The following is a 24,897-nucleotide window of genomic DNA, read 5'->3' as shown; positions in this document are numbered from 1 at the left end:
TATTCATTTCTCACTGAAGTTCAGGTCCTCAGCACACAAATTGGCTGAGAAATAAAGGTCTTTGGGTGGCTTTTCTTTTTACTTAGTCTTAGTCTCAAGACAAAAGTTAAAAGAGGAGAAAGATGCCGACACAGGGACAAAAATTAAACCTCTCCTACCATCTCTGACTGCCACAATGTTGACAGAAAACCCAAACTGATGTTCCACCAAAAAGGCTGCTGTGGCTGCTGGGAAAAGGCATTTCTGCATGTAAAAAAGCAGCTATTTCACCAGATGAGGAAAAGCCTTAAAACAGCAATCAGCTATGTGCAGTGAAGACTAACTAACAATCTACTGTCTAGGGTCAAACTGTGCATTACTCTTTGCTAGAGAAACTGTGTGGATCATAGGAGGCCAGGGAGAAAATCTCACCATCATCATCACTGTGACATTTAGAACTATATTAACTGAAGGCTTGCTATGTGCCAGCACTACTCTGAGGAGCTTTATCTGTATTAACTCATTTATTTCTATAATATACATGAGGTAGTTACCATTATTGATTCCATTTTAAGGATGAGGAAAGCCCAGAGATGTTAAATAACTGTCCCACGCTCACACAGCTGGTAGATAGCACACCTATGACTGCAGATGTGACTGTTAACCACCAGGCCATCAGCCAGTGAGCGGCCGGTCTGTATGTGGGATCCGAACCCTCGGCGGGAGCACCTGCCGCGCTTCCCAAGCGGCGCACTGTAGCAGTGCGCCACCGGGCCGGCCCTTTTTTTTTTTTTTTTTTTTTGACACTATTAAGTCTGGTACAACATTACGTGAGCCCCTCTTTCCTAATTTACAACCTGATTTTCATCTAACCCATCTCTTAAGTCATGAAGTGAGCTCCTTAGGAGAACAAAAAGCACCAGACCTAGTTGTAAAGCACCCTTTATCTGGTCCAGGCCTGATTTCCGCTCTGCTTCATTGCGGAAACGTCTTCGAATGGTAGGAAAAACCTTGGTCTCCCACGCTTTCACCAGCAGGGCATAGTGGTCCTCCTGGAAGGAGAAGGCAAGTCATGAACAGAGAAGGAACGCCATGTACAGGAATCCTCCTTCCCTAACTGACAACTCTCCCCCTGAGGTCTTCACCCTGCTCAAATGCCAAGAATAGAAACACAAGGTACAGATTCTGGAACTGAATACAGTTGACCCTTGAACAACATGGTTTGAACTGTGTGGGTCCATTTACAATTTTTTTCAATAAATACTGAACAATACTATAAATATATTTTCTCTTATTTATGATTTTCTTAATAACATTGTTTTCTCTAGCTTACTTTACTGTAAGAATACAGTATATAATACATACAACATACAAAATATGTGTTAATTTACTGTTTATGTTATTGGTAAGGCTTCCAGTCAACAAGAGGCTATTAGTAGTTAGGTTTTGAAAGAGTCAAAAGTGATACTTGGATTTTCGACTGTGCGGCAGGGGTGGTGGTGTCAGTGCCCCTAACCCCGCATTGTACAAGGGCCATCCGTACAGCCCTCAGAGTTGAAAGAGTCAAAAGTGATACTTGGATTTTCGACTGTGCGGCAGGGGTGGTGGTGTCAGTGTCCCTAACCCCGCATTGTACAAGGGCCATCCGTACAGCCCTCAGAAGTCAGAGGAGGGAATGGCTAGACTGGGGCAAGCTCTCCCTTTCCCTCTAAAGCCACAGAAGCACTTTCACAGGCAAACTTATTGTCAAGTGACCATCAAAGTACTTCATTTCTCCAACTGGATCACTGTTGGGCAAAAGAGCCCACCCAATAAAACTACTGATGGGGGTTTAGAAAAATGAACACTCTGGAGTTCAAGTGCAATAATATAACTGAAAGTATAATGACACCAGCCTGGCACGCTCACATCAGAATCACTGGCTTGATGCTTGTCTTAGTCACCAAGGAGCTAAGCGAATGCTGCCCAGTCCTATCCCACCCTGCAGCTCTCTTACCTGTGGAATGTCATCGTCATCATCGTCATCACTTTCATCATCTGCAATGGGAGGGGGGTGAGGGTCTGGGCCAGAGGTGATGAAATTCTCATAGCTGAGCTCAACTTTATAATGACAGGAGGTGTCACTATCATACTCTGTAACAAGCACAAGGACAATGAATTCTAAACAAGAGCCAGCTGGAAAAATAATTAACTTCTCTCCCTTGGACAAACTGGATTTTCTTAATATGCATGACAGAAAGGCCCCTAGAACGTTGAGGAATTTTAAAGCACAGAGTCAAGGAATAACTAATCATCTGCAATTACCTTAAATCCTATAATAGTTTTTATGGGTATGATTTATTCAATTCATAGAAGAATTTGGAAAGTTCTTTACCATGATGAAGAACTAAAAAAGACTCTTAAGACAGTTTCTAGGGCTGGCTGGTTAGCTCAGTTGGTTAGAGTGTGGTGCTGATATCACTAAGGTCCAGGGTTTGATCCCAGAATGGCCAGCCACCAAAAACAAAAACAAAAACAAAAAAGACAAAACCAATTTCCAAACCAATATCCCAGGGGTCAAATATGGCTTGCAGACATCTTTAGTTCAGCAAGCACAGTTTTATTCAATTTCATTATGAAAATTTTCAAATAATTAGAAAAATGTTTTAGTGCATACCTATATACCCACCACTTAGATTCCACAATTAGCAATTTATTATTCTTTGATGATCTCAGTTCTAAAACAATTTTTAAAAATGAGTAACATTGCAAAATAAGAGGATTTCATATGAAATTCTGGGGGGTTTAGCTGTCTTATAAAAAGTAGATAATTTCTCAGCTTTCATTTCCATGTGGCAAGATTCTGCTGGGACGGAGTAGTGGCTGGCTTCCTGTACATGGGAAACACTTTCCAGACTGCCATATTTCCTCCTGTTCCCCATTTTCTTTCATCTGGCCTGTTACCCCATTATTGGCAGGCACTTAAGTTTGTAACCCATGATTGTAATGAGGATGCCCAAGTTAAATGGATTTATGGAATTCATAGCATTCACATTTCCCAATAGCAGTGGGGCCCCAGGAAGAAGTGGCTCACGTTGCTGAGCAGTGGCCACAGCAGCAATCCGGCATGGTGGCCCATGAGTGCCTGGGTCTGATGCAATACTGGTGCCAGCATCATTGTCACTGTCAGAAGCCATGGCAAAGGGCAGGGCCTCAAAGTTAGCGCTGATCTCTTCTGCGAGATCGGTGCACAGGTCAGCAGCGTTGCGGTGGGCTTGCCCTTCGGCGTAGGCAAATGGGCGGGAGCCAAAGTTCGCTCGAGTTTTGGTGTTCTAGAAAGGAGATCGAATGAAGGATTTGAAAGGACATGGATTTATTTTCATTTATTTATTTTTAACACCCTGAGGTGTACATCGCTAAACCTCCAATCAGAAGAATGGGCCTGGTAGGGCTAGCTTGAGTCAGGCCCAGGCTGGTGGAACCGCATGCAGTGGTACCTGGAGCTCTGCACTAGGTGGCCCTGCCTCCCTTTTCCTCTTCTTGCACTCTGTGCTCTTTGCTGCTCAAACACCTGCCTCTCTTGTTCCAGCATCGCTCCTCTCTATCTGACACCACTGCACATGCTGTTCCCTCCACCTGGAACATTCTTTCCTCCCACTTTGCCTAGTTAAGACCAGTTAATATTCCAGACCTGGCTCAAATATCACTTCTTCAGGGTAAAGGGGACATGATTAGACTTGCTCAGTACTTACTACCATAAAGTATACAATTCTCATTCATAGCCTTTATTAGTTTAAGATTATACACACACAAACACATATATGTGTGTGATTATTTGACTAATATCTGATTCTTCCAACTGATTATAACCCCATGAAGACAGAGACCATATCTATTTTCTTATTGTTATATATTCAAGACCTTAGCTTAGTGCCTGACTTATAGCAGGTACTCAATAAATATTAAGGGCTGGCCAGTTAGCTCAGTTGGTTAGAGCATGGTGCTGATGGTGACCAGGGTTCGATTCCTATACTGTTCAGCCACCAAAAAAACCCAAAAAAAAATGTTGAACAAAGGAATGGAACAGACTGAGAAATGCTGCCTTAAATTATTACTCTTTAATTCACTGAACAAATAAGATGATATCAGAGACATGGTACAGGGCCAGATCCTACAGGATCTTGTAGGCTTTATAAAGACTTGGGCTTTTATTTATTTTTTTTTTTTTTGGTCTTTTGTCTTTTTCCGTGTCCGGCAACGGATCACAACCCTCAGTGTCGCCCCCGTACCGGACCGGGGACCGGCAATGGGATTGCAACCCTCGGTGTTGCTCCCGCGCCTCACTCAGCCAGTGAGCGGGAACCGGTCTGTATGTGGGATCCGAACCCTCGGGCGGGAGCGCCGCCACGCTTCCCAAGCGGCGCACTTATCCAGTGCGCCACTGGGCCGGCCCAAGACTTGGGCTTTTATAATGCTCGATATGGGAAGCCATTAACTGGTTTAGAGTGAAGGAGTGACATTCTAACTAACATTTTAAAAGAATTACTGTGACTGCTGTGTTCAAAGACATGTAAAGGGCAAAACTGTAGGCTGGGAGAGGAGCTAGGCTAGGTCAGGTTGTTAATGGAGGAATGGGATAAAATTTTGGATATATTTTGAAGTTAGAGCCAGTAAGATTTGCCAACAGATTGGATGTGGAGCAGGAAAAAAAGAGGAGTCAAAGAGGACTCCAAGGTTTTTGGCCTTAGAAACTGGAAAGATGTTGCTGCCGTTTTCTGAGATGAGGAAGACTGGGGAAGAAGCAGCTTTGGGAATGGGGCAGAGTTAGGCTCAGTTTTGGACATGATAACTTTGACATTTCAATGAGACATCTATTTAGAGATGTTCCTAGGCTGCTGGGTATATGAGTATGAAGTTTAGGAAGAAGTCTGGAATGGAGATATGAATTTGGGAACCACCACCATGTAGTAAGTAATAATGTTCCACAGAACATTAGATGTTAATAGGTGCTCCTCAAAAAAAAAAAAAGAGTTCCTGGGCCGGCCTGTGGCTCACTCGGGAGAGTGCAGTGCTGATAACACCAAGGCCCCAGGTTCGGATTCCATATAGGGATGGCCGGTTAGCTCACTGGGTGAGCGTGGTGCTGACAACACCAAGTCAAGGGTTAAGATCCCCTTACCAGTCATCTTTAAAAAAAAAAAAAAAGAGTTCCATGATTAAGTATGTGCAAGAATCCTGGGTTAAATAAAGCTGAATTTTTGCATCTTTACTGAAGGAGTCTTCCAAGCTTCCAACATACTAAGTGACCCAAAAGGATCACTTTAAACACTTATTAAACTACAGAATCATTTTAGTGACATTTGAAAGAACACTACTATTCCTTGCACTGTTGTTTAGGAAAGATGGCTAAAGGAGGCCAAAGCAGTTAAGCCCTAAGTTCCTGATAAAGCACCGTCCAACCTAAGACTAGGAACCAACACACAGGAGGGCACCCACTCGCTCAGGCTTGCTTTGCTTTTCCTTCTGTCATTGGGCACCACATACTGCACACAACAAGGGAACGTTTGGTGCTTTTCATTATTCCATTCCTGATAGGAACAAGTTACTAAGGAGAATTTCTTTTCCTTTTCCTTTCCCAAGAAGGTAACCTGCCTTTTTCTGAATGTGAACCACAGGCCACATGCCACCAGAGACATCTTCAAGATATGGCGAGAGGCGCTGCCCACAGTAGGTGAAGTACACTCGGCCCTTGGCCGGCTGCCCTGGAGGTGGTGGAGTCCCCTCAGTTCTCTCCCAGCCGATTCCTGCAACGTCACCTACAGCAGAGAACAGGAAGGAAACAACACATTTTCTCCCTTTTGTTGACTATTACATGAGCTTCTTTCTATTTTGCAACCGGTGTGACTGCCTACACATCACTGACTACCTCTTTATGTATTTATGCCCTTAGTTATATGTTCTGAAAAGGACATGCAGTAAGTTATTATATGTAAATAGATACAAAGTAACACAATAGAAACAAATCACTTTAAAAAGATAAGTCAGAAACTATTTAGAAGAAGGAAAATGCCTAGTGTCTGAGTTGTTATCACAATTACAGTCTAAATTTAGCTTTTATTTTCCTGGCAGCCAAAATAAAATGAGAAGACATTAGGTACAATTTTTTAAATAGAGGAATACAAGTTTTTCTCTTTTGACACATGAAGAATTACTTATGGCATAAAGGTGAAAAGGTAATATCTTCTGTGGAAGTTTGTAGAAGATTCAGAAATGGCCTTAAAATATATCATTTAAAAGTCAACCCATGCTGGTTTGATGGTAGTGGGTTATTTATCAGAACTTATTAATATTAGTGCCACTAAAGTTGGTATATAACCCTCACTGCTAAATTTGACTGGTTTAAAAAAAAGAAAAACTCAACCCACAATGTAACCTAAAGGTAAGTCATTAAATCACATTATGTCCCCTTACTCATAAGTAAGGTGTTTTGTAAAAATCTAAGGTAATACAAGCCAAGCTGCTTTCTGATGAGTTGGCTGGGTACTGGGATAGAACTTAGAGACCCAAGGGAGGCATTTCCATCCATAAGTAGTTTATAATGGCTGCTGCAGGCAAGCTGCTCACACATGCAGCCTTATAATTCATGTGTTGTGAACACTCCATTATATGCATGAAGTTCTATGTTCTTTTTTTGACCCCAGAGTCTCCTATGATGTAAATACCACTAGCATAGTAGCTTCCCAATGGCTAGGTACTTGTCATTGTTCACCAGGACATCCCTAGGGCCTAAAAGAGAGCCTAGCATGTAGGAGATACTCAACCAGTATCTTTGGCGAATGAAACTGAAGTGTTGGTACAGAGGTTGAGATTCAGTTGTAAAAACCAGGTTCTTGATTCCTATTCCTACACAGACGTGTTTCTCTAAAAAGTGGGCAGCATGTGTGCCTGAGGTCCAAACCAAAATTTCCTCAAAAACCAAACTGTGATCAAACAAAACAACAAACAATAGCGACAAGTGAATAAAACCCCTGGCAGTGCTTCCCTGTCCTCCCCACACACCCTTTCGTGCTTAAAGCACTTAGGTAAGTACTCCATGGAGATGTCAGAGTTCTATTCCACAAAGCAAAAGAGAACAACTTTGCTCTGAAATGATTTCCAAGTCATAACTTGACTGTGGGTGAAAACATTCCACTCCCAGGAAAAGCACAATTTAACAAGCAGCTCCCTCAAGGATTAGGGATGGCAAAAGTATCTCACAGACGGCTATGAGAGGTTACTGATGGACAGAGTGACCTTGTGTTCCCCACCTAAACATCCCAGATCATCTATCACATAGAACAATCTAAGTTTCATCAGAGATGAAGCTAAGACGTACCGTCTGAAAAGAAGTAGCCAACATATTTGGCTGCTTCTAATGTCAATAGTACAATTCTTATATTTTGCTACTGTTGGAGCAGGTAGAACCAATTCCAATTCATCTATTATACCCATCAAGTTATTTATACAGAGGCTAAAAAGAAGAGGGGATGATTTTATTACTGACTGTGTGAGTGAAACATCTGGGCAGAATATTAGTTGAAGCTAGACCAGATATTTAAGCTGCTGAAAACAAAGTCTATAGCCTGTATCTACCAATAATACATTTCTCAAGTGCCTCATGAATAGTGGTACAGTTCTCTTTTTTTTAAAGCTATTTATCTGCTCATTAATAAATTAGCTGATGAAAGACCAAACCTGAGGGAGATGAAAAATATCAGAATTTTTTAATGATGGAGGAATGAAAGTAAATGTGACACCTAAGCTACCAAATGGAGGTTCCAATGGTAATAGCTGTACAAAGTGGGGGGGTTGGTGTAAACTAGGGGACAGCAATGACAAGTGTTTGTTTTTCATTAAAAGACATATTGTCTGTTTCTAGTTGCTAAAGTTATCTAACTTTAACTTATTTAGACCCAAACCTGGGACCAAAAGAAATAGTCAGGGTAAAAATGCTCCCACTGCACTCACCAGGAGAAAGCGTCACATCTAAGCGGACACTCTTCCACTGTAACAAACTGGAGCCATTGTAGTGCACAGCTCGGCCATTGCTACAAAATAACAAGGAAGGGACATCAAAGACAAGACTAACTGGCCCACACAGAGGCAGGTTAAGTAGTGAACAGGGGAAGGGGTTTCAGTAGATGAGAATAACCAGAAATCATAAGAGCTGTTCACTTTCACAAAACATAAATATATTTCCAACTGGTATTTACCACATTTTGGGGGGTAGAGATTATTATATTACTTTAGTAGCCATACCAGTATTTCCCAAACTATATTCATAGAATAAAGGGATATGGGCTCAAATACATTTGGGAAACAAATATAAACAGGTTTCTAATTGTGGGACAATTAAGAAGGAACCTTGCTAACATACACTATAAGTCTCCAAAAAAGGAAAATAATATGTTCCTTTTCCCAAGCTTGTTTGAAAACAGAATTCTATTTCAGCTTCCTCAATACCTAGAAATACCTTGTGGGGAGCTACTGTTCTCTGGAATATTGATCTACTTTTTGTTGTGTTTTTTTTTTTTTTAAATAAAAGCAACAGTAGCCACTTACTTATGGAAAAGACAAGTGCCCACTGGATTAGTCCAAGCCCCATCTCGTTTCTCTGCTTCTGTAGCAAAGCCAAAGGAAACTATTGGCCCAGTGTCGTCATCAGTATCTCCATAGGAAACAATTTCAATTTCCCAGTAAAAAGATGGGGCCTGAAGAAACCAGAAGAGGGTGACAATCAGAGGGCTCAGCCTGGGCCCTGGAACCAGCTTTTTCTTTCAAATTTGAAGGAAAGAGGCAAAAGACAGTGTGTCAGGTGATGTCTCACCTGAACTGGCAGTGGCGAGGTGGCATAGATAAAAGTGCCCCGGGGCAGACCTCCCCCAGCGCTGGGGTCAGCCAGGAAGGTGACTGAAGTAAGGTGAGACGAGAACATGCAGGCTCGAACAGGCGGAAACACTCGCGAGGGGCTCCAAGTAATCTCCTTGGGCTATAATGGGGGGAAAAAACCCTCATTCAATAGAACTGCAAACACAAATCCCTTTACCCTCTCAATGAAGAAAAATAATCTTAATCCGATGCTATTAAAATATAGGCATATATATTTTTAAAAAAGCATATCTTCTTTTCCCAAAGGGAAGTTATCTCCATTAAAAAAAAAAGGTAGTCTCCTTCCCTATGTCCAGTCCTGTTCCCTAGAAATAATCACACTTTTAACTATTTAACTGTTAATTCTTATACTTATGTCTATATTTCTCTCTCATGCTTATAATACTATTTTTACTATCCCTTTAAGACATCATTTATCTTCCATTATGACAAATGAGGTTTGAATTCTTACATATCTACCCGTCTTTACACACATGTATAAACATATACCAGATCCCCATCCTCCCATGGTCCCCATGCAGTTGCAGGATAAATTTTAGTTCAATCTGTAATCAGAATTTATATTCCTCTGACTTAACATTCAGCTCAAAGCTAAGCAGGGGTACTATGTGACACTTTCTCTTTTTTTGTTGTTGTTGTTTTTGTTTTTGGTGGCTGGCTGGTATCTTTTCTTAGGTTAGGTGCCTCATTTTTTCACTTTCATAATTTTTAATCAATCTAATCACAGAAGTTTCAAGCTTCTCTATCAGACAAAACATATCTTTTTAACCCATCAATTTCACTGTACCCTAAACAAAGAATTGAAAGATGCATGTAAAGAGTTAGCTGTGAGGACACGCATCAGATCACCATAATGGCGAAAGCTGAAGACGTCTTAGATGTCTGACAGTAAAAGCCTGAGTGAATAAACTGAGGCACAAGTACATGCTGGACTGTTAAGTTGCCACTGATTGACATGGAAAGGGATTCACTATCTACTGAAGGGAAAAAATTGTATACAAAACATTACAGACTGTAGAAATCCATTTTGGTTTAAAAAATTAAACATCAATTTGTTAACAATGGTAACTGAAGATGTTGAGATTTCAGGTGACATTTTTTTCTTTTATATATTTTTAACTTTTGGAAATAATTTCAAACCCACAGAAAAATAGCAAGAATAAAGAAAGCATGCACCAATTTTTTTTGAGATATAATTCACACAACATACAATTCACCCATTCAATGTGCACAAGAAAGTGGTTTTTTTGTATATTTACAGAATTGTACAACCATCACCACAATCTAATTTTAGAACACTTTTGACCCTGCTAAAAGAAACCCCACAGCCATTAGTAATCAATCCCTATCCCTCTCTGCCTTGACTCTCCCCCACCTTTTGCCCCTCACAACTACTAATCTATTTTCTATGTCTATAGATTTACCTGTACAAGACATTTCATATAAATGGAACCATATAGTATGTGGTCTTTTGTGTCTGGCTTCTTTCACTTAGCATAATTTCAAGGTTTCTTCATGTTGTAGCATGTGTCAGTACTTCACTTCTTTTTATGGCCAAATAATATTTCATTGTATGGATATACCATATTTTGTTTATCTATAAATTAGTTGATGGACATTTGGGTTGTTTCCACTTTTTGTCTATTGTGAATAATGCTGCTAGGAACATTCACAGATGTAACAGTTTTTAACATTTTGCCATTTTTGTTTTTTAATTACTTTCTCATTCTCTCTCTCTCTATTACTATGAAATGGACCTACAGACCTAAAATTTTTAAGAAGCTTCCTTTTTCTGCTATTGATAACACATAGAAAACTTAAATTAATTTGTTCTGCTCCCCTGCTGCAATATTCAGAATGTCAGCTCAATATATTTGGACATTCAAAGAGGACAACATGTCTTTAAAGAGTGTACCTCCGTACGGCTTTGCAAATGCTCATTCTAAATGCCATTCTTTAATGGCACATGTTGCAGCCCAGCAGGAGGTGTGATGTGCTGCAGAGGGCTCACCTGTCTCCGGTCAGCCTGCAGGGGAGGCGGAGGAGGCCGAGCACAGTCCCGGTAGAGCATCCTCAGCCGTTCACACTGCACCTCCACTACTGCGAGTCGCTCTCCTGCAGAGGTATACACCAGAATCTGTGAAAACAACTCCAACAACCCCCGAGAGGGCACCAACTCTTTTTAAGTAGGGTCAAAACAATAAAATTCACTGATAGAGATCATTCAAATTCTTACAAAAGAGTAAATATCCTGAGACATCTTTGTCTACTCCACGTGGCTCAGCAGCATAGCAACATGGGTGAGTGTGTGGGCTCTGGAGTTGGGCTGCCTGGATTCAGAACCTGGCTCCAATACTCAGTGTTTACCATCTCACTTCCAATACCGGGATTCTAATAGTACCTATGTCTCACAGGGTTGTTGTGAAGATGAAATGAAATAACTCCAGTAGAGCTCTTAGCCAAGTCCCTGGCAGAGGGCAAATATTCAATAAATGACAGCTATTATTCTTATCATCTAAATTGATTTTCAAATATATAATACCTATTGAACACCTCCTAGTGCTAGATGTTGGGCAATAAAAAGATACTTGAGCCAATGCCCCTCACTCTAGAGGGGGAGATAAGAAATGTACACATACACATATACAATAAGGAATATAGTACAAGGCTGTAGTATGTGATTATGTGATAATAAGGCACAAACACAGGCACAGACAAGTGAGTGATAACTTCATTCCAGAATCCCAAAAGGCTTAATGGCGATAGCATTAAGTTACATCTTAGAAAAGACAGAATTTCAATAAACAGTTAAGGAAGGGAATTCTGGATAGTGTAGCACTATGAGAAAAGGTCTAGAATAGTCAAGTGCAAGAGTTCTTAGGAATACCTCACACAATATACAAAAATTAAATCAAAATGGATCAAAGACCTTAAAAAGCCTATAGGTGAAACTATAAAACACTTAGAAGAAAATACAGTTATAAAAGATCTTGGATTAGGCAATGGTTTCTTAGATATGACACAAAAGCACAAGCAAAGAAAGAAAATTCGAGAAATTGGACTTCATCAAAATGAAAAACTTTTGTGTTTCAAAGAATACTATCAAGAAAGTGAAAAAACAGCCCATAGAATGGGAGAAAATATTTGCAAAGCACTTCTGACCAGGGGCTAGTATGCCTAGAATATGTAAAGAACTCTTAAAACTCAACAACAAAAAGACAAATAATCTGACTAAAAAACAGGCAAGGGATTTGAATAGACATTTCTTCAGAGAAGATATACAAATGACCAATAAGTATGTGAAAAGATGCTCAACATCATTAGTCATTAGGAAAATGCAAATCAAAACCATGAGATACTACTTCACTCCTACAAGGATGACTATAATAAAAAAGACAGACAATACCAGTGTTGGTAAGAATATGGAGTAATTAAAACCCTTATATGAGTACCTTGCTAGCAGGAATGTAAAATGATATAGTCATTTCAGGAAACAGTTCCTCAAAAAAGAAAGCAGTTCCTCAAAAGTTAAACATAGAGTTACCATATGAGCAGTAATTCTGCTCCTAGGTACATAAGCAAGAGAATTGAAAACATATGTCGACATAAAAACTTGCATATAGATGTTTATAGCAGCATTATTCATAATAGCCAAAAAGTAGAAACAACAGAAGTATCCATAAACTAATTAATGGATAAGTAAAATATGGTGTATCCATACAATGGCATGGTATTGAGCCATAAAAAAAGAATAAAGTACTGATATATGCTATAACATCAATGAACCTTGAAAAGATTATGCTAAATGAAAGCCTGACCCAAAAGGCCACATACTGTATGATTCCATTTACGTGAAATGCCCAGAAAAAGCAAACTGATAGAGATGGAAAGTAGACTGGTGTTGCCACAGGCTAGGGGGAGGGGCTTAATGGGGGATCAACTGCTTAATGAGTATGAGGGTATTTGGGGGATAGGTGTGGGGGGGTTGGAAGTGTTCTGGAATTAGACAGGAGTAAAGCCAGGCCATGAGGTGGGTGCCTGGGTCCTTTATTTATACTTGGGGACACAAGTCTGGATCTGTGCTTCCCAGTGCCAAATCAGAGCAAAAGTGTTGAGTTACAGGATTCTTGGAGTCCATTAAATAAAAGTAAACTAAGTCATAAGGAGCTCAACTATTTTTGCTAAACACTTCCCAACTATTTTTGTTAAAATAACTTAAAAAATTATTCTGAGCAATCTCATACACAGAATACTGGATGATACAATGAATAACATCTGCAACAATATCCTTATAATCAACCAGTAACAAGTTTCACAGTGACATTTCAATGCAGATAGCTGGCATTGTAATAAGGTAAAAGCAATTCTTAGGGGAGAAGGAAGGAAACTATTTGAAGGGGCCTATTTGATACTGCTGAGGAACATTTGCCATGAGGTAGGCTTAATTTAAGAGATTTTATAGTATCTAGGGTGAGCATAAAAAGTTACTATACTTCAAATTCAAGAAAGAAAAGCCTGATTGTTCTTGGCCACAGTAACAAGTAACAAGTAGGCCAGCCACTCAGTGACAGCTCCATGCTTCTAACAATCAGCCACTCAAATAGGGGTGAGAAAGTGCAGGAAAAAAGTTAGGAGAAAAATGCCAGTGTCTAATCATGAGATAAAAAGCACCTACATTAAGGAGTTGAGATTGGAAGTGGGCAGGAAAGGGATACATTTCCAGGGCATTTCAAAGGAAGAATCGGATATGGCAAGTGATTGGATGGAGAGGAAGAAGGAGGAGGCATCGTACTTGACTCACTGTCTGAGCATCAAAAATAGCCTGAGTGGTAGGGGCCAGCCTGTGGCTCACTTGGGAGAGTATGGTGCTGATAACACCGAGGCCACGGGTTCGGATCCCTATATAGGGATGACCAGTTAGCTCACTCGGGAGAGTGTGGTGCTGACAACACCAAGTCAAAGGTTAAGATCCCCTTACTGGTCATCTTAAAAAAAAAAAAATAGCCTGAGTGTTAACTAAAACAGGGAACTTGGAAAGGGGAGCTGATTCCAGAGTAAATAATGATTTTGGTTTTAAATGTGGCATGTTCATGAGCCTGGGGAGGGGGTACTTTCACAGAAAGAGCCGCCAGGCCTGGGTCTCAGGAGAGGGCTTGCTCACAGAGAAGCTGTGAGAGTTCGGGGGAAGGACAGGTGCAGAAAGCAGGAGGGTCAGGGCACGCCCCCGAAGCACTGTTTCTCCAGGTGAGGCCTGATGGCCAACTGCACCACACTGCCAGGGCCCACCAATGACGGATGACTCTGACATTTTGGTGGAGCTTAGGAAGCATTTTAACCATGCTTCATAGGGATTCTTAGGAATTTTCAGTTTGAGAACATCTGGCTCACGGAATGCGTACATTAGGAAGTGAGAGAGAACAAATGGCTGAAACTGGGAGATTCTGGCTTCTGTAGGAGTATAAAATAATGCTGAGAACTTTTCTGGCTTCTATGTGCCTTTTCTTCAGGTTCAGAAATATGCTTCCTGTGCTATTTCATCCGAGAGATCCAGTTAACTTCTCAGGAATATTTCTTCATGGGAAAAAGCTCTAAGGTGCTATCTTCCTAGACCAAATGGAATTAGGTACATTCTTCATTAGATAGGGAAGCTATAAAATTTAGATTGGCCAAGTCTGCTACTTAATTCATCCCAGATGAAGTAAAATAATAGGAATTGATTAAAATATTTTAAAGATTTGAGTATCAATATATTATTGCTTATAAATTTCATAACATTTTCATATATGAAATAAATGTTAATACATTACAAAATAAAAATCAAATTACTCTCCTCTAACCCCTCCAACCTTGAACCTCATTTATTAAACAGTTTTTCTCCTGAGCACAATCTATGACTCCCTTACAGGCCATAAAAATCCATTGTTGTGTTGCAATGTAACCCAGAGTGCTGGGTTTTTTCTTTGGTTTTTATGGGTAAATGATTCTGTAGTTAATGAACTTTGATATTTACATTAAACTTCAGAGCTATTTCTGGTAATGTATTAAGTAAGTTATTAAGGATTGTTAAACTTGACACAGAACACTTTTTAGAATATAAACCAGTGTATATAAGCCATAGACTTCTTTTGTAGCAATTAATAAGTACTTCCCCCGTATTTCTTTCCATTTTTTGTTACTACAGAGTTCTTCTTTTCCACTAGGAAAAGTAGGTTAGGTAGGCTATGATCAAAACCATTTGAGACCACTACTCTAAATTATTACAAATCCTAGTTTGTACATTAAGCACCAATGTTAATTTCACAAATTAAGACCTCTTTATTTTATAAAATATATAAAAGAAGATACCCAGACACAGTTCCATAGAAAGCAAATGATTAATTCATCAAGTTATATGCCTGCTACGATCAGTCAAAATATGTCAGGATGCAATCAAAGCCAAAAGCAGAGGCAGTGAACGAAGGACCTACCAGAAGCACAAAACTAAATTATGGCCAAAAATTGAGTCACAAGTAATTTCACCCTAGCAGCCTAATAAACTTCTTTTCTTCTCTATTTTTAGGATCTGTCTGAGGCTTATTAATGGTTCCTGGGTCTTCCAGCTAGAGTTTCTGCTGCACACAAGGCACTTCCCTTACCAGAGGAAAGAGATTTGGGATGTAAGACAGATGTAGAATAAAGACAAATTGAAAAAAAAAACCCACAATCTAACAGAAATCACCACAATGTGAGAGTAAAAAAATTTATGGACAGAAAAGATAGTAGAGAGTTACTGACAAAGAAAACAGCATGAAAAATAGTAAATAATACAGGTAAGAAAAATGACCGCAAAAAAGGTAAAACTAAAACCACTAAGGGAGTTAAAAATATCCATTGCTTCCTCATTAATTTGTGAAAATATTAGTTTGTGAAAATATTAGTACCAGAACACTGGAAGAATGCCAAATGAATTGTGAACAATTTCACTTAGGGTTCAATTATATCCTTGGGGACAAAGGATAAGTTTTAACTTAAAAACACCCCCGCTAGCTATCAGTTTACAGGAAATAGGAGGGCAAAAGAGCATGCTAAATGATACCACAGGGATACAATTGGCAAAATCCAGACCATGGGAAACCAACAAATAAATTACAAGGAAAAAACAAAAAGAGAGACTGAGGGGAATCCATATTTTAAGAGAGATTTAAGAGACATAGCAATGAATTACAATGCATGAACTTTGTTCAGATCTTTGATTCAAATAAATAAATGTGAAAGTATGACCTTTATGAAAAAATTAGAAAGCTGAATACTGACTAGATATTTAATAATATTAAATAATTATTAATATTTTATTTTATTTTTTAAAAAGATAACTGGTAAGGGGATCTTAACCCTTGACTTGATGTTGTCAGCACCATGCTCAGCCAGTGAGCGAACTGGCCATCCCTGTATAGGATCTGAACCTGTGGCCTTGGTGATGTCAGCACCACACTCCCCCGAGTGAGCCATGGGCCAGCCCTAATATTTTAAATGTGATAATGGTATCATGGCTATTTTTTAAAGAGTCCTTATTTTTTAGAGACACATACTAAAATATTTATGGATAAAATAATATCTAGAGTTAAAAATAATCCACGGGGGTGCAGATTAAATGAAACAAGATCACCTACGAGCTGACAATTGTTGCAACTGAATGATGGAAACATGAAGGTCCATTACAGTAAATGTTTGTATGTGTTTGAACTTCTCCATAAACAAATACACCGACACGTACACCCAAGGATGGATGTCAGTGCAAACTGTTGACTTTGAATTCAAAGTAGCCAATGTTAACAGTCAGAATGTATATGGCAGCCCTAAGAACAGCTCATAAATAGTTCTAATATGGAAATAAAGGCAATAAATTAATATGATTGGAGAAAAGAAAACACTCTGACATGGTCATAAGACTAAGTTGAAAAATGCTGATTTCCTAGCTGGTACAGACTGAAAGCTTTTTATTTCTAGTTCTAGGTCTGGGATGAAAGTAAGTTATGATAAAATAAAAGTTGGCATGAAGGCAATAAATAAATAAATAAATAGATGGATAGATAGATAGATAGATAGATAATGGTTATTCTTGCCGCTTTAAAAAAAAAAGTAAGTTGTGATAAGTGTTGTCTTTAGAGCTCAGCTATTTGACATGTGACTAACATTCCGTTCACGAATTGCAAATGTGCTGACAAAGCAATAAAATAGGGTGGTAAGGAAAGTGAGAGGTACTTACCAGCACTGCATTCCTGGGCTACTAGGTTAAGAACTTCAACAGCTGCTGGACACTGTTGTATGAATTCTTCACAAAATAAGCTGTCTTCTAAAAGCTGGGCCATGACCAGGCATGCTCTTAATGTTAAAAAATTTACAATATTTCAAAGTCATAAATGTTCATTCTCTAAAAAGTCAACTGTGAAAAACATTTCAATCAATTTTGTTCCCCAATTTACTCCCCATTCCTCTTGCTTTTTTTCTGAGCTGGATTGGCTTGAAAAGATTTAAGTAACTTCTCTTTTCCCACATAGTAACTGCTGACACTGCATGGACAATCAGAAAAGGGAGAAAATAGTTGCCACTTCACTAAATGGAGACACAAAATGCCAGGTGAGAAATCAGCACCGTCTCTTAAAAGCTTTTCCTAAACTGGGCCCCTTGGACAATATTGGACCTCTGAACACAGGAAGGATCCAAAAGCTGGGAAAATCTGTGTGCTGACTGGACACACATATTAGAACTTTCTGAGAAGTTCCACTATCAAAAGAGAAACTTTTTACTGCTGTTTAATGGTAAATAAATGTATTGCAGGAAAAGACTGTTTTCCTTCTTGAGACCAACATCTGTGAGTGTTCCTTAGTTTTCCTGTCATCAGTTTGGAAAGTGTTGGACCAGATATGTATTAATGTTGCCTGAACCACTTAAAAATGTGGCAGACTTATTCCTGTGATAGGACAAAGTTTTTTTTTTACCAAAGCGAATCAGGGGAGCCTCACGTGTGTGTTCCATACATCCCACTTGAATTGTTTATTTTCTTAGGCGAACAGCTAAACTTTATTTTGAAGTGCAGAAATTAGGGAATGCCACAAACTGTTGTAAACATTGGGCAAGAGAATACTCAATCACTCAGCTTGGCACGAGCTTCAAGCCCAGGGTGGAGGGGCACACCAAGGACCTCTGCCTCTGATGGCGTGCACCACCTCAGCACGACAGGCCATCCAGGGAGGGTGCTCACCTTGTTCTGATTTCAGCCAGGAGCCGAACGACTGCCATCACAGGAGCTGACCCATCTCCTGTTGCAGGAAGTGAGGTGTGAATAGAGAGACTTCCCTCCTGAGGAAGCAACATGGACTGGACTGCCTGTACTACCTTCTCAGTAATGGACAGTTTATGAAGAGGCAGTGCCTGATGGTGGTGCGGGGGCATGGCAAAAAGTTAAATTCAAGTAGTTAGTTTATAAGAAAGGAGGGTGTTATTATCATCTGGATTTAATTCTCAATTATTCAGTTAAAAAAAAATAAAATCACACAGAAAATTGCAAACCATACCAAAACAATTAAAAATACAATATATCGTGGAATATTCCTAACCAACAGAGAAATGAACTTTGTCATCTTGGTGAAAAATTTCACATAAATGTTACTATTAAATAATTAAAACAAATATATAAATAGATGTCACAGGTAAAATTTAAGATAGCCATGTATTTGTGCTTCGGTACTGTACTTATGCATATTATTCATTACAGTACGGTTACCATTTGCAGTGACATTTTATGAGGCATTTAAAAATCACCTTACCTCTGATCTTGGAACACAAAGTCTAGACAATGGAATAGTCAATGTGTCTGATGCTTGCGAAGTCTTTCTACAGTCTATGGGTGGGAATCTGACTGTAGCTATACCTTCCTGTTCATTAATAGAAGCCACTACTCCGATGCTTCCTGAGATTCCTCTACCTAAAACCTAGAGACAGAGATGGATTAGCACTACCTACCAGCTCTGATATGTTAGCAGCTATTTCAGGGGACAAGAGGGAAGAGTAAATTTATAGCTGTTTTTATCAGCATGACAATAATAGTTTATTATAATGCAGATACCAAGCCCTGGACTTGATTACAACATGCTACCATCTCAAACTTTTAATTCTAAAATATTGCTGATATTAATGACACTAAAAGACACAAGTGTTCCACTTAACATTAGATAGTATTACATTCATATCTGAATAATGTGCAGCATAGTGTAGATCAGAATTCATGAGTTTCTTAGATTCCTTATTTAGCTCGAAGGAACAAGGATTTTTTTTCTAACTGGGTGGATGATACTTGTCTCACAGATGATCAATTTATTAATGGATGCTTATATACGGGGGGGGAAGCAATGACTTGGGGACAATTGTGGTTGGTTACCTGAACCTCGGATCCTATCTTGATCGTTTCTTTGAAGCCTCCAAGTGCGCACAGTGCGGCAATAGCCTGGCGGGCGATTCTCTGAAGTTTGGCAAGTTTTCTGCCACTGCTGCTGCCATTTTCTAGAATGCTTTCTGCATATTTCCCCAATTGTGGAATGTACATCAGTGCACGAGACAGAACCTAAATATAAGAAGCAGCCTGTGCAGTAGTAGTTAAAGCTTTGATCGTTTTGATACCAAGGATGATAAAGTGTCTACAAAAGTGCCTGGGTCCCATGTACTGAAGGAACTCTGGATATGGGAGGGATCAAAAAACTATCAGGTATGGTCAGTGACATTTTATCCATAAGTGCCTTATGTAATTGGACAAAACTGGAAATACACAACCTCAAAATATGGGAGAATCAAACAGTTACTAAAATCCCTAAAATAACAGCAATCATTTATCTAAAGGAAAACCATTCCCAGCATATTGCCTACATCTCAACACACAATTAGGGCATGTTATAAGGTGTTCACTTGAAGAGCAACTGTGGAAAGGCAGAAGTGATTACAGATCTCTAGTTTCAGGCAACTAGTCTATTCTTTGTAATGATCAATTACTTACTAACAGAACACTCAGGAAGTGTAAATCACCCAGAGACCTTCTTAGGACTTAGTAAGTACAATTAACACATACAATAAACCAAGGATGCATGATCTCCTAATGTCAGTATCAATCTAACACAAGCAAGCAAGAAGAAGCAAGGACTGTCATTCTTTCCCTGAGAATACTGTCCTGTCTTCTGAAAAATTAGAACAGGCAGTGACAGGAAATGTTGGTTTAGAGTTGAAAATACTAAATCAAAGCAAATTTTAGGGGAAAAACAGTTAACAGTATATCTGGCTAATTTGAGAAATCTCTCTTTACTAAAATGTCCCTTGCTGGGCATGATTCTAATTCTAATTAATTCACTTCTTCCTTTCTCAGTTAAGCAGCAACACTGTACTAACCTTTTCTGCCGTTGTGGTCCAAATTTGAGCGGCATTTGATTCAGGTGCCATTAGTAAGCTGTGCAGTAAGGCAATCACTTCTGCAGCCATGCTGTTTGCCACATGCCCACTGATGAAGGGTCGAACAGGATCAGTCCTGCAAGTGTCAACATGGACAACTGTTGATGCCCAGTGATGGTTAAGAATGCAGAGAAGTAGCTTTCAGGGTTATCATCAGAGGGAAACACTTTGTTTATATAGGAAAAAGTAGATTTGGTTGACTAAGTAAACAAGAAACTAAATTATTTTTATTTTTATTTATTTTTATTTGATTTTTTTTTTTTTACCTTTTTGTGACTGGCCGCACCGCGCTCAGCCAGTGAGTGCATCGCGCTGGCCATCCCTATATAGGATCCGAACCCGCAGCGGGAGTGTTGCCGCACTCCCAGCGCCGCACTCTCCCGAGTGCGCCACAGGCTCGGCCCGAAACTAAATTATTTTTAGGGAGAAATCACTTCTGTCATATTCTTTGTAGTATCTAAAGAATACCCTGAAACAATGGACCTCATACTTTTTATCCCATAAGCCATGAGGATCAAGAAAAGACAGTGCACTGAAACTACTCCTGGCTTGCAAGTGCAAAACACTGCACAAACTTCCAAGAGGCAACATTCACCCATCCCTTCTACTCCTAGAAAGAAGTTTATGTGTTGAGCTGGAGCAGTGGGAAAGTATTGTTTAAAAGAAATAAAGGTAGTAAGACCGGAGTTTAGTAATACTCAAAAGAATCATCTGGCAATAAATACCCACTCAGCCAGGAGCACCTCCCTATTCTTCCACCACACCCTCAGATCTGCATGGATGGTAATTATTCCCTGTTCTACTACCAGACTCCATTTGGAGAGCAATTACTACAACAGATTAGTATTTTCAGCCCCAAATCCTCACTTACAGTAGGTCAAGGGGATGGTAGAAAATTAAAACCCTAAAAAAAAACACATTAAAGTAAATCTGAGAAGAGTGTGAGCAGGTTCTACTTGGCAGAAGGTTTACCTTGCAAGTTCAGAGTTCCTCTCTCGGCAAATGGAGGTTTGGGCAGTTTTCTTCTTGTCGCCTGTGGACAGTCCACTCACAGTCTCTGGGTTGATAGATTCCACGGGTGGCCCAACACTGACGATAAGGCCTGACTGTGCCCACTTGGTCGCTTTCCGAAGGGCAGCTGCAGCCTCTTCTGTAATAACTTCGCAACAGCCACCCTGGGGTCAATTTGAAGACACTGAGAATATTCATTTCACTCTTCCCAGCACTACCCTTTTTCAAATCTCTTCCCCCCAATTACCAAAGCAATCCAGGCTCATTTTAAAAATATTCAAACACAAAATATATGTAGAAAGTTACATTTCCATAAACATCCCATGCCCTCACCTGGTCTGTTAGTTCTCTAGATTTTTCCCATGCAAATTTTGACATACATAATTGTGGGGTCCCACCACACATGGCTTTCCAATTGCTTTATCAACAAACACAAAATATATGTAGAAAGTTACATTTCCATAAACATCCCATGCCCTCACCTGGTCTATTAGTTCTCTAGATTTTTCCCATGCAAATTTTGACATACATAATTGTGGGGTCCCACCACACATGGCTTTCCAATTGCTTTATCAGTTATCAATGTATCATGAATACTTTTCTCTATCAGTATATATAAATCTACTTCATTATTTTTAATAGTTGCACAGTATTTTATTATATGTATGTAACAATTTTTTTAACCAATCCCCTATTTATGATATATGGATTCTATTTTGTTTGTTTTCCAAACAAAATAATGAACATGCTATGTGTTTATCTATGGACATTTGTGAATGTTTATTTACCCTCACCTTGACAATAGTGGGTAATATCAATTTTACTAAAAAAAAAAAAAAAAAAAAAAACTTACTTAATTTTACCTGACAGGTAAAAAAAAAAAAAAAAAAGATACATATATTACTGTTGTTTTTATTCCTTTCCTTTAATTATTTGAGGGCCTGGGCATATTTTTATCTTTTTATGGGCTATTTATCTGTAATTCCTATTATCAGTTATTCTTGTAGAAACCTTTTACCTCTTTTCAATTTAAAATTATTTTTAGGCTATAGAACTCTCTTAAAAGAGCTAAAAAAAACTATCTGTGTTGAAAGTAAAAATTTTCTATTATATTCTAACATTAATGACAAACTGATTTTGACTAATTCACTTAAAAACAGCCTTGGTTAAGCCACTGACTTCAATTTCTCACCCTGCCTCTCAGACGTGAACTAATTTTTAAAAATTTCTCCTGAAAACCTAAAGCATGGCAAATGTTCTTCAGTTGTGGATTTTGTCAGAGCAGGCTTCCCCCTGTGAGGGTTACCTTGGTCATGTCTCGATCCATCTTCACAACTTTCTCCATGTTGGCACCTGTACCAAGTCGGAAGGGCCGTCCTTCTGAGCTACTAAAAAAGGAAAGGCCGAGAGCAGAGTAGACCTTGCAGGCACTGTCAAAGGTGGGCAGCAGGCACTGTCAAAGGTGGGCAGCAAGCCGCGAGGCAACCCAATCATGGCCAGGCCATCATTATATGCTAAAACTGGCTTTTAAAATCCACAGTAAAACTCTCCATCTTTCAAAAAGGAAATGATTTATCACTGCTTAACTAATAGCACTTTTAGGGCCCAAATCAACAGCTGTTTTTAGAGTTGTAATGATATCTAAAAATCTACATGAAAATGATACACAATCAAAAGAGCCAAGCAAAAACTATGATCTGAATCTAGAATAATTGGGCAGGGCCTGGAACACAGAAGGCACTCAGGAGGAAGTCATCTAAATCTCAAAGTGCAGAAACTTTAACAGCAGCAAGAATTTGGTGCCTAGGGGTAAATGACTGGATCTTACTTTCTAATATAACTCAGCATCTCCTACCTCCTAAAATTGGCTCTACAAAAGTCTTTTAGCAAGTCTGTACTACATTGTTTTGCAGTGCCTGAGAATGTTTCTTGGCGATTTCTTTATCTAAGCACTGACCTACCATGACCCTACTCAGTTTACCTCATCATCCCATTAGTGCTTTTGGTTGCCATAATGGCAGACAAGGGATCCAATTATGAGAATGACAACATTATCGGATCATTTATTTGAAGAGAGGATTCTTCCACCTGAGACATAAATGCCTGTTCTAAATTTCCTTGTGCTATGTGGCAGGCCCTCCTCTTGTTGCCCTGGATCCCACTAATAAGGCCCTGTAGGTTTGTAATATTTGGGCAAGAATTATATTTTTACTTCCTTTGAGCAATCATACCATTCATACTTCAATGAATTAAAGTTTTAAAAAAGTGTCTCTTATATCTCCATCTCACAATCAATGGTATCCTTAAATTTACCTATGGCAGAAGGATGCCAATAACTGAAAACCAAACTATATCATTCCTTCTCAAAGCCCAAGTCTCACTGCAGACTTACCACTGGACACAGAGAACAATATGTTCTCAATAGCATCTCTCTGTTGGGTTTGGAGAGGAAGCACCAAGTTGTGGTTCAGAGCTTGAGTTCTGTGACCAGAGATGCCTATGTCTGCATTTCGGCTCTGCCTCAGTTTCTACATGTGTCACCACAGGGATGACAGTAACAGTGCCTACCTGCTGGGGTTGTTAAGAGGGCTGAGGCAGTTAGTAAAGGTAAAGAGCTTTATGAGGATAGTGCTTGATGATGTGCAGCTATTACATTCTTTATAGTCACCTTAGTAATGGCTGAAGGACTTCATGAGATGACTGGTCTTCCCGCTTGTGAATAAATATAGAGAGCTTGCCATCCACTGCTTCACTCTCTTCTCCAGGATCTTTATCTCCTTTTAAGGAATTCTTGGGACTGGTTTTTGTCAATGTGGTGTCAGGTTCAGAGGCAGTTGGAGAAAGAACTGTTTGACATCCTTTAAGCAAAAAGCAAAGCCCATTCAGAAAAACTGCAGTGCTGTTTCGGCAGCTCTCCTAGATATGAAAAACACTGGTTTTGTAAACTCTCTTCCTCCTTCTCTTTCCCGCTCTGTCCCTGCTCCCTTCTCTGTCTCTCTCTTTCATCACAGGGAGCACAGGAGCCATCCTCCTGTTCAGGGGCTCCTCACCTGGGACCACGTAATCTGCCAACTTTGCCAAGAGCAAGGAGGCGATCTTGGAAGCTGGGTCACTGGGATCCTCCTGCTCACTGTTTAAGGAAGGGACAGAGTAGCTCCACGGAGGGAGCTCCACGTTTCCACAGTCTTCCACGCTCATCAGCGGCAGTGCCGCCCGGCACAGCTGTAGAATGATAAGGACCAGCTTTGGGGACGGGCGCTGGTCAAGCAGCAAGGAGAGGAGTTTAGACACACAAGCTGGCTGGCTCAGGATGGCTTTACCTATGTGACTCCTGGAAGAGAGGAAAGAAAGGTAGACAGTGCTAGAAATGTTGGTCAAGAGACATTCAGAAGCAAGAGTTCCCAAACTGAGGTTAAACACACTGACAAAATCAGATTTCATGAGGAAGACATGGATTTGGCACTGTTTTTATGAAAGAGAATTAAGGTTTTTTGTAAACATTTGATGAGAACTCATAATTCACCAGTA

General features: G+C 39.6%; 1 protein-coding gene across 1 annotated transcript in view; it reads right to left on the bottom strand.

Moving 5' to 3' along the window:
- The window catches only part of HECTD4 (HECT domain containing E3 ubiquitin protein ligase 4), a 111,580-nt gene that overhangs the window by 40,857 nt on the left and 45,826 nt on the right, over positions 1 to 24,897 (bottom strand). The window contains exons 29-45 of the mRNA XM_008583961.1: positions 24,420 to 24,700; positions 24,038 to 24,227; positions 22,676 to 22,757; positions 21,331 to 21,533; positions 20,299 to 20,434; positions 19,304 to 19,486; positions 18,693 to 18,857; positions 18,128 to 18,297; positions 17,132 to 17,247; positions 10,898 to 11,001; positions 8,825 to 8,986; positions 8,560 to 8,708; positions 7,966 to 8,045; positions 5,611 to 5,774; positions 3,053 to 3,290; positions 1,976 to 2,112; positions 905 to 1,031 (exon numbers count right to left, since the gene is read on the bottom strand). Coding sequence (XP_008582183.1) covers positions 905 to 1,031; positions 1,976 to 2,112; positions 3,053 to 3,290; positions 5,611 to 5,774; positions 7,966 to 8,045; positions 8,560 to 8,708; positions 8,825 to 8,986; positions 10,898 to 11,001; positions 17,132 to 17,247; positions 18,128 to 18,297; positions 18,693 to 18,857; positions 19,304 to 19,486; positions 20,299 to 20,434; positions 21,331 to 21,533; positions 22,676 to 22,757; positions 24,038 to 24,227; positions 24,420 to 24,700 — 2,687 coding nt within the window. The remainder of the gene's footprint in view (positions 1 to 904; positions 1,032 to 1,975; positions 2,113 to 3,052; positions 3,291 to 5,610; positions 5,775 to 7,965; positions 8,046 to 8,559; positions 8,709 to 8,824; positions 8,987 to 10,897; positions 11,002 to 17,131; positions 17,248 to 18,127; positions 18,298 to 18,692; positions 18,858 to 19,303; positions 19,487 to 20,298; positions 20,435 to 21,330; positions 21,534 to 22,675; positions 22,758 to 24,037; positions 24,228 to 24,419; positions 24,701 to 24,897) is intronic.

The sequence above is a fragment of the Galeopterus variegatus genome, unplaced genomic scaffold (genome assembly GCF_000696425.1).
Source record: "Galeopterus variegatus unplaced genomic scaffold, G_variegatus-3.0.2 Scaffold3105, whole genome shotgun sequence".
Lineage (NCBI taxonomy): Eukaryota > Metazoa > Chordata > Mammalia > Dermoptera > Cynocephalidae > Galeopterus > Galeopterus variegatus.
This window is presented reverse-complemented; position numbering and strand designations above follow the sequence as displayed.